The sequence below is a fragment of the Microcaecilia unicolor genome, chromosome 6 (genome assembly GCF_901765095.1).
Source record: "Microcaecilia unicolor chromosome 6, aMicUni1.1, whole genome shotgun sequence".
In the NCBI taxonomy this organism is placed as follows: Eukaryota; Metazoa; Chordata; class Amphibia; order Gymnophiona; family Siphonopidae; genus Microcaecilia; species Microcaecilia unicolor.
Genome location: NC_044036.1, coordinates 324,089,202 through 324,098,864, shown reverse-complemented (window position 1 = coordinate 324,098,864; position 9,663 = coordinate 324,089,202). Strand labels below are relative to the sequence as shown.

General features: G+C 40.9%; 1 protein-coding gene across 1 annotated transcript; it reads left to right on the top strand.

Moving 5' to 3' along the window:
* On the top strand, window positions 1-8,537 carry LOC115473428 (cytochrome c oxidase assembly protein COX11, mitochondrial). Its single transcript, XM_030208370.1, has 4 exons — window positions 1-497; window positions 2,275-2,430; window positions 4,579-4,704; window positions 7,621-8,537. The coding sequence occupies exons 1-4, from the start codon at window positions 273-275 to the stop codon at window positions 7,903-7,905; spliced, it is 792 nt and encodes a 263-aa protein (XP_030064230.1). The 5' UTR covers window positions 1-272; the 3' UTR covers window positions 7,906-8,537.
* The last annotated feature ends 1,126 nt before the right edge of the window (window positions 8,538-9,663 follow it).

Genomic DNA, 9,663 nt, shown 5'->3' with positions numbered 1-9,663 from the left:
CCGGCGTGGCGCGCGGAGCGAGCCCCGAATCTCGCGGTAATTATGAACGTTCCACAGCCCCTGTCTCGACGCGCAACTTTCACGCGCCTCTCTCGCGCGAGCTGACTGAAAGGCCGGCGGTGGTGCCTGCAAGGAGGGCAGATTGAGAACACAACAAGGCAGCCTATCGTAGTGGTCGTCACTTGACCTTTCCCCTCTGCCCTCTTCCGGGTGTTGCCAAGGTGAGAGGTGCTAGAGGAGGGACGCTAGGTAGCTTCCTCCTCATTGGAGGGATGGCGCGGTGGTCGGGCTGCTGCAAGGCTTGGAAGCTGCTGAGGCCGGGTTCGGGGGGCTTCATTTGGCAGCTGGCAGCCTGTCGGGGCTTCCGGAGCGGTCGCAGCCAGGAGCAGGAATGGAGGCGGCGGAATAAGACGGTGCTGACTTACGTGGCGGCGGCGGCCGTGGGCATGGTGGGCCTGTCCTATGCGGCCGTGCCCCTCTACAGACTCTACTGTCAGGCAAGTGAGGACGCTCATGCAAAACTTGTACTTGTATTTGCATGTGTAAATTGAGGCCATACATTGTCACCTATGTGCGCAGCGTGCAATCACAAGTGAGCCTTGTGGATGGAGTATTAACATGTCATGGATGTGCCACTATCATTGCAATGTACACATAGGTACACCATCTTAAGCCAGCCATTGACTTCATGTAAGTGGTTATACCTAAACTTCAGCATACCAAATTGGATTTGAACTATTGGTTCATTCCATGCCAAGTGGTCTAAAATTAAAAAAAAAAGTTCCCACCATCATGTTCTCCAATTTTGTTCAAATTTTATCTGTTGCGCGAGTCAGGTGTTAAACGAAGTTTCCCAAAATTTGAGGTCTCTTAACTGCAATAGTTGCAGATCTAGACCCCCTTTTCTGAGAGGTTGTCAGTCCATGAGCGCGCGACATTTACCCAAATGCCATTTTTGGGGGTCTAATAAAAGCCAAACACTTTTATAAGAATGGCTAAAAATGTCAAATCATGTACAGTTTTTAATGCTAATTCCGATGACATACATTTTAACATTATGGATGCAAAATCCAGTCAAACAAGTTGACTCAAAGTGTGCATCAAAATTGGTCGCGACTCATCGGAACATATTTGGACCAATATTCAGACCGCAACAACTTCCATGCAAACAAAGATATGGACTGGAAATTTTGAACAAGCATTATGCTTGTGCTGGACATAATACTGCCAGATTTGCAACTAACCAGCATCTGTAACCGCCTGAGTCGCGACCAATTTTGATGCACACTTTGAGTCAACTTGTTTGACTGGATTTTGCATCCATAATGTTAAAATGTATGTCATCGGAATTAGCATCAAAAACTGTACAAGATTTGAAATTTTTAGCCATTCTTATAAATGTGTTTGGATTTTATTAGACCCCAAAAATGGTATATTGGTAAATGTCGCACGCTCATGGACTGACAACCTTTCAGAAAAGGGGGTCTAGATCTGTAACTATTGCAGTTAGAGACCTCAAATTTTGGGAAACTTCGTTTAACACCTGACTCACGCAAGAGATAAAATTTGAACAAGATTGGATACATGATGGTGGGAAGGTTTAGACCACTTGGCATGGAATGACCCTATTATTCTATAACAGGTTAGGTGCCTTTTATTATAGAGAATGCCGTTTCACTGTTGCTGGCACTTTTACCTTTTACAAGCTTTCGGGTGGCGCATTTGAAGCCCAAGAGTTTAGCTCTCAGGAGACTCCGGATTATAGGAGATCAAATTGTGCTAATCACAGGACCCCTGATGAAGGCACACTTTGCCGAAACACGGCCTGTGTTGGGCTTTGATGTAAAGCACATCCTGTATATTACACTTGAAGACTACTTTGCACATACCTTTCAGATTCAATGAATAAATCAAGTTTTTGGCCATTCTGGCCCTTTGTCTTGGTGCCTTCTGCTCTTTTGGTTTGACTGGTGACTGTTTGTGGAGGGTTTATTTTCCTTTTTGTGTTCTTTGCCAGGGTGGTAACAGCATGGTGCTTGTGCGCTAACAGCACTTTAGTAAACAAGCTTCTAGATTTACATGGTTTGGAATTTATTTTTTACTTCTAAAATATACATACTGATCCTCTATCCCTTTCTCCAGATGTAATCATGTACATCTGTATTCCCCAATACAATTAATGCAGATTAAATTGTAACTTCAGTTACAGCTGTAGTTATCTGCAGACATGGAATGTTTAAATTACTTGTTTCTGGTTGCTGTGCTTTATTCTAGGCTACAGGATTAGGTGGAGCAGCTGTAGCTGGGCATAGTTCGGACAACATCGAGTCAATGCAGCCGGTTAAAGACCGAATAATTAAGGTTACCTTTAATGCAGATGTGCATGCAAGCCTGCACTGGAATTTTAGACCTCAGCAAACAGAAATATATGTGAGTTATTTACTGATTTTATACACTAATTGCTTTCCCATATACACTCAGAGCAGTTTATAAAACTCAAATCATGCATAAAACAAATCTATGAAAATGTATACATTCACGTGGCAGCAAACTAATACTCTCTTCCGTTTCACTCCTAATTTAGAATATATCCTGAAGTGCTACTTTTAGTCTGTAATTTGAAGACTCATAGGGGAATTCTGCACAATGCAGAATTTGTGCAGAATTCCTCACCCCCGCAGGATGCACAGAATTCTGCACTTGCTGTGCGGAATTCAGTGCAGGTATGAGCAGCAGCGGCTCTGCTCACTCTGTCTTTTTCCTGTGCTCCACTGAGCTCCCGTAGCAAGAAGAACTGCACATCGAGTCACTTCTTCCTCCTGAACCGGCTTAGACCTGACTGTTTTTGTGAACTGCAGTCACAGTCACATAAGCGGTCGGGTCTAAGCTGGCTTAGGAGGAGGAAGTGACTCGATGTGCAGCTTCTCTTGCCAGAGCTTAGCAGGGGAGGGGAAGAGAGAGTGAGCAGAGCTGCTGCTGCTGCCCTTGGTTGAAAATGAGAAGGGACCAGAGGACAGGTCAGTGTGCCATGAAGGGATTGGAAGTAGAGTACAGGGGTGAATGTGCAGTGGGGATGGGAGTAGCAAACTGAATGTGTGTAAGTGCTGTGTGTACGATCAAACCTGAGGGTGTGCCATGGAGGAGGGTGGGTGGAGAGGTACAGTGATAGCTGGGGAGGAGAGGAGAAAGATTGAGTGGTTGGGGTGTTTCATGTGGGTGAAGAATTTGAAGGCAGACAGGATTAGGGGTCTTGTTGGGATTTAGAGGGAAAGAGAACTGCAGTTGGAGTGAGAGAGGGAACTGAGAAAAGGCAGGAAGGGATTTCAGGCCTTTTGATGGGGGAATTCTATGCAAAACACTACAAATAAGCTTTGCAGAATTTTCAAACTTTTTGTGCAGAATTCCCCCAGCAGTAAAGTAATGCAGAATAATAAGTCACGTTGTAAGGGATTTGTACACTTAAAGAATTAGTACGAAGAACACCCCAGTCATTTACTATGATTCAGGGGCGTAGCCAGACAGTCAGTTTTGGGTGGGCCTGAGCCCAAAATGGATGGGCACAGAATTCAGCCCCTCCTGGCCCCTTTCCGCTCTGTTCTCTGCATTATGCCTCTCCCCCTACCGTCAAACACAAAATATTAAATACCTTAGCTGGTGGGGATCCCCAGACTGCACAGCTGAAGATTTTTTCCTCCTCGGGCAGCCAGTGCTCTTCCAAACAGCAGCTGGCAGGCACTTGACTCGAGCTGACGCCGCTGCCAGGAGTCTGTATATGCTCAGTGCTTCCGCACGGGTGAAATGTGGGGAGGGGCCGGTGTGCGGTGCCAGCTGCCATTTGGAAGAGCATTGGTTGCCTGAGGAGGAGGAAACCTTTAGCTGGTGGGGTTTGGGGATTTCCACAGCAAGACTGCCACAATTTTGGGTGGGCCTGAGTCCAAATTGGGTGGACCATAGCCCACCCAGGCCCACCTGTAGCTACGCCACTGCTAAGATTAATGTTGGAGGCAGCATTTGTTTTAAAGATTTGTCCTTGTTTTCATATGTCTAATGGAATGTTGCTGTATGACCATTACTTTAAGCTTATGAGTTGCAGTCAGGTAGTGTTTATCAGTACTGTCAAAATGATGTGGTAAAAGATTGATCATTGTTAACATTAATGCAGTTCCCCAAATCTCAGTTTCTTATGACCATCCCCTTTTTAAAAAGCAGGCATGTGAGAGCTACATAGTTGAATTCAGCCCATTATCAGTCACAACTGTGGACAGAATGGAAGCATTCTGCATTGCCGGCTTATCAACCTGGAATCTCTGGGCATTAAGTTCTAGTTTTATTTAAAGTGGCCTTACTTAGCTTGTTGCAGCTTCTAATTACAGAGCATAATGGCTGATAAAAAGCTTTTAAATGCCTGTAGGTGTGGAGAGCAGGACAGAAATATGACATTCCCTCTTAAAGGAAAAACTCTTCAGCCAGAAAAACAACGTACTCAACGCTATTGCTTTCTTCCAATTGTAAAGCTTTCAGTGCCTATGAGATTTTTTTGAAATAGAAGTTGATGAATTAAACCTAATTTTTTTTTAGGTAGTGCCTGGAGAAACAGCATTAGCTTTCTACAAAGCAAGAAACTCTACTGACAAGCCAGTAATTGGAATCTCAACCTACAACGTGGTGCCTTTTGAAGCAGGACAGTACTTTAATAAAATCCAGGTATTTTAACAAAGTACATTCAGCATAGCTCCTGAAAGTTCTCCTTTACAGAAGTTAAAGGCAGCTCAGCCAGTCACAGCTGGTTTCTAGGTGCTGCATCTGTGAGATAAATCAGTCACTTTAAAAGATAAGCTCTGTGTCCCCAACCATTCCTGTGCAGGTGGTGATGATTATAGCACAATGTATTCATTTAATTAGCAGAGAAATATCAATATTTCAGTAGTGAATTAAGAAAAGAAAAATATAGATAAAATGCAACCATTAATTGTGTATAGAGAGAGCATTTCTATCTTATTAAAACCCTAAACTGTGTATGAGGTTTTTCTGTGTTGCATATAATCTAAAAATTATTGTGTTTAAAAAAAACCATAGTATGCTGCGAGAAATCAGTTAATGTTCTGAAATAGGAAATGTGGTTTTTGCAACTACATTCAAAGTGGTTTTCTTAGTATATACAGGTCCTTATTTATACCTGGGGCAATGGAGGGTTAAGTGACTTGCCTAGAATCACAAGGAGTTGCACTGGGAATTTGAACTCACTTCCCCAGGATCAAAGTCCACTGCGCTAACCACTAAACTATTGAAAGATAATGTTTCAGTTCTAAAGAACCTTTATCAAGCATCTGGCTTCTCGGAGGAATACAAATAATATTAATATTAATATTATTATATATATTAATTGCTTCTCAGTATGATGTGCTATGACACATACACACACATATATATATATATATGTGTGTGTGTGTGTGTGTGTCATAGCACATCATACTGAGAAGCAATTAATATATATATGTATTAATATTAATAAATATTATTTGTATTCCTTTAGATTGTAAGCTCCTTTGAGCAGGGACTGTCCTTCTATGTTAAATTGTACAGCGCTGCGTAACCCTAGTAGCGCTTTAGAAATGTCAAGTAGTATATATATATGTCATAGCACATCATACTGAGAAGCAATTAATAAGAGAGAAGCTCAAACTCCCTAAAAAGGTTCAAAGCAGATTATAGAATTTAAAAAAGCAGTGAAGTACATGTGGAATTTTTTGAATAGATGAGTTTTCAAACTTTGTCTAAATATGTAACAGGATTGTATAGTTGTTAGTTCCATGTTTGTACAGCTTTGTAAGAAAAGGCACCTCTAATATCCAAAGTGACTTTTCTATCTTGTTCCATTTTGGCAGAAAAGCATCCAAGTTCTGGGAACACCCAAATCCTACCCCCAGCGCACCCCCTTGTGATTTGGACGTACTGCAGAGAAAACTGTGTTAAAAATGGGTTTTGAAAATATCGATTTGGTCGTTTTGGCAAAAATAAAAGTCCATCTGCCGATTTTTGAATGTTTTTCTATTTTGAAAATGGGCCCCGTAATGTAACATATTTACTCAACTATTCTGGATATAAACCAAATAAAATCTTAAAAATAATTTGTGCCCTATGATCCAGTGTAATCTAATCAAACTATTCTGGATATAAACCAAATAAAATCTTTAAAATAATTTGTGCCTTCTGATCCAGTGTAATCTAATCAAATATGGTGTAGACCTATCTGTTCATTTCCCTCTCAGAATCAACTTAAATGACACATTTTGAAGAACTTAAAATCTCTGTTTTTCAGAAAAACTCAGTAGCATATTACAGTAATTTAATTGACAGAGGCGTATTTTCAAAGCACTTAGCCTTACAAAGTTCCATAGGTTACTATGGAACTTTGTAAGGCTAAGTGCTTTGAAAATGAGCCCCTTAGTATAGTCGCTTGGACTGCTAACTGCAGTTGTCCAGGGTCCAAATATGATTTAGGGCCCTTTCACTAAAGCGTAGCTCGTGCTAATTGCTAAAAGCCCATAGGTATAAAATGGGTTTCTTAGCATTTAACACACACTAAGCTTTAGTAAAAGGGCCCCTTAATAGGGTGAACCAAGTTTAGATCAGAGAAAAAAAACCCCTTTTATTAATCTTGTTACTTGTGCTTTCATATTTAGTCTGGAGTCCAGAATTACTACCAAACTTCTGGACTCCGTAGATAACAGTAGTAATAATAATGATAAAACTTTATAACCCGCTATATCTTTAAAAGTCTAAGCGGGGAACAAATCACATACAAAACATTAAAAAAAACCACAGCAATAAAAATTATTTCTTTTCACAACAAACTATACAAAAAAAACTCTACAATTTAAACATACAGCTGATTAAAATCTACATGGTATTTAAATAATTTATACATCAGAGGAACCAAAAGCCTGAAGAAATAAATGAGTTTTCAGCGCGTTTTTTTAACTAGTCCACATTTTGTATTGAACAAAGTACACTAACTCCTGCCAGTATCAGAATAAGAATAACGATTAACCATAAAAAAACAAGTATGATATTATTCCTAGACTGGCTAAAATTATTTTGTGAATTTTTTCTTTCATACACAAGAGTTTCAGGGCAGTCTGGATGCATATCAAGTCTGATACCCATTCTTGCTTTTTCTTACCTGCCAGATAACCATGTCACTTGGATAGTGTGTGCTTTCTGAAAGCATTTTATGTATTTATAAACCAGTACTTTGTATCAGAGTGCTTTGTGATGAGATTGAAAAAAGCCCAACCAAGTGGACCCAGAATCTCAAAGGCATCCTTCAGCTTAGTTGTTAGGTAGGCTTTCATCATTCGGATATTCCATGTGAAAACTTATTGCAAGGATCAGACTAATGCCAGCTATTCAGAGGCGAGAGTCATTGTCTTAAAAAAAGAATGGGCAATTTCTATGTATTAAATCAATATTGTAGTGTACTGGGAAAGAATGCACTATATAACATTAGACTTCTAAACATTTTGGGAGTGTTTTGCTTTTGTAGAATTGTTTTTGTAAGCAGATGTAAGTGTTTTTTGGTTTTATCATATTTTGTTTTCCTTTTTACAACCCTTTTAGTGTTTCTGTTTCGAAGAACAGAGGCTCAACCCCCATGAGGAAGTAGATATGCCAGTATTTTTCTTCATAGACCCGGAGTTTGCAGATGATCCAGCAATGGCAAAAGTTGACCTAATCACACTTTCCTACACGTTCTTTGAGGCCAAGGAAGGGACACAAATTACCACTTCCAGGCTACAATTAAAATGGAGATCAGACATTATAGCTCTGAAATATGCACTGTACAAGTCCAAAAGCCCAGTGACCCAGCTGCCCCCTAGCTATAATGAAGAGACAGCACAATAAATATTATACAATAAAAACAAGTATTCAGCTTAAAATCTGTTGAAGACACAACTGATGTTATCTAGGATTCTGACTCTCACCTTAATGCTTTTGGACTCAAATTCCCTTCTGCCTCTCTTGAGATATTTTTTGTATTTGTTCATAATTTTCAGCACTGGTCTGTGAATTTTGCATTACAAACTGTTTCCAATTCCAGGCTGAAGGTACGGAACATGAATTCTGTTATTTTACCATGAAATTAAGTTAACATGCCACAGTTAGGACAAATTCAGGAGCCTCCTTTTACACTCTTTGTAGTAACCTATCTGGTTGCATTTAAAGATGCACTGTTAAACTTCGATTGTTATTTCTGTTTTCAGCAAAGTGCTAGTACTTTGTTACTCTAGTACTTGACTCAGCCTTTCCTATTGTTGAGTTCAGGTTTTCTCTGCTGTCACTGTTTGTGTTTAAGAATGTCACATCAGAGTTTTGTTTTTAGATGGGAAAACAGTGCTATTAGATTTATATAAGTGTGTATTGCACTTATACCCCGGGATTCTATACATAGCGTCTTAATTTCCGATTGGAAATCGAAGCGTATTCTGTAACAATGTGCATAACTTAATTGGTTAAATACCTAATCAGTGCTGTTAATTGGATGTTAACAAGCAATTAGCACTAATAGGCATTAAGATTTACGTGCACAGCTTGCTAAGCGTATTCTGTAATGTGGTGCGTCTAAATTCTAAGTTGCATATTTGAAAAGGGGGGCGTGGTCATGGGCTTTCTAAAGTCTATGGGGGTCTTTTACAAAAGCTTAGCTTGCGTTATCTGCAGCAAGGCCCATTTTATTCTTATGGGCCCTGCCACAGATAACTCAAGCTAAGCTTTAGTAAAAGACCCCCTGTGTGCATTGTTTGTAGAATATACCCACTCTGTGCCTAATTAAGGTGTCGGGATTTGCGCCAAGTAAAACATGTAAATGGCCGCCACTACATTTGGTCGCATGACGAGGTGCTCGTTGTTATTCTGTATACCACACGGAAATTTAAGCCTATTCTATAAAATTTCGGTGTACTTTTTTTCCACATGGAATTTTCAGGCGCTATATATAGAACTAGTAAAAAAGGCCCGTTTCTGACACAAATGAAACGGGCGCTAGCAAGGTTTTCCTCGGAGTGTGTATGTTTGGGAGAGTGTATGTGAGAGTGACTGTGTGAGAGACAGAGTGAAAGTGTGAGTGTGTGTGTGTGAGAGAGAGTGAGTCTGGGTGTGAGTGTGTTTGTGAGAGTGTGTGTGTGAGAATGAGTGTGTGCAAGTGTGTATGTGAGACACAGTGTGAGAGAGAGAGTGTGTGTGTGTGCGAGAGAGAGAGTGTGTGTGAGACACAGATTCTCTGTGAGAGTGAGTGTATGAGACCAAGCGAGTGTGTGAGTGACTGTGTGGCACATAGAGAGTGAATGTGATACAGTGTGTGAGAGTGAGAGTCAGAAAGACATTGTATATGAGAGAGAGAGTGTGAGTCCTGCCCTCCCAATCCATGGCCATCTGTCCCCTGCCCCCTCCATTCATCCTTTTCCAGCAATTCCCCTCTCTCCCTGAGCCCTGCCCTCTCAATCCATGCCCATCCATGCTCCTGTGTCACCTGTCCCCTCCATTCATCCCTATCCAGCAATTCCCCTCTCTCCCTGAGCCCTGCAATCCATATCCATCCATGCCCATCTGTCCCCTCCATTCATCCCTATCCAGCAATTCCCCTCTCTCCCTGAGCCCTGCCCT

Coding starts and splice junctions, on each gene's coding strand:
- LOC115473428 (XM_030208370.1), top strand. CDS start 273: ATGGCGCGGTGGTCGGGCTGCTGCAAGGCTTGGAAGCTGCTGAGGCCG. Junction 498..2,274: donor TCTACAGACTCTACTGTCAG/GCAAGTGAGGAC, acceptor GCTTTATTCTAG/GCTACAGGATTAGGTGGAGC. Junction 4,705..7,620: donor AGTACTTTAATAAAATCCAG/GTATTTTAACAA, acceptor CAACCCTTTTAG/TGTTTCTGTTTCGAAGAACA.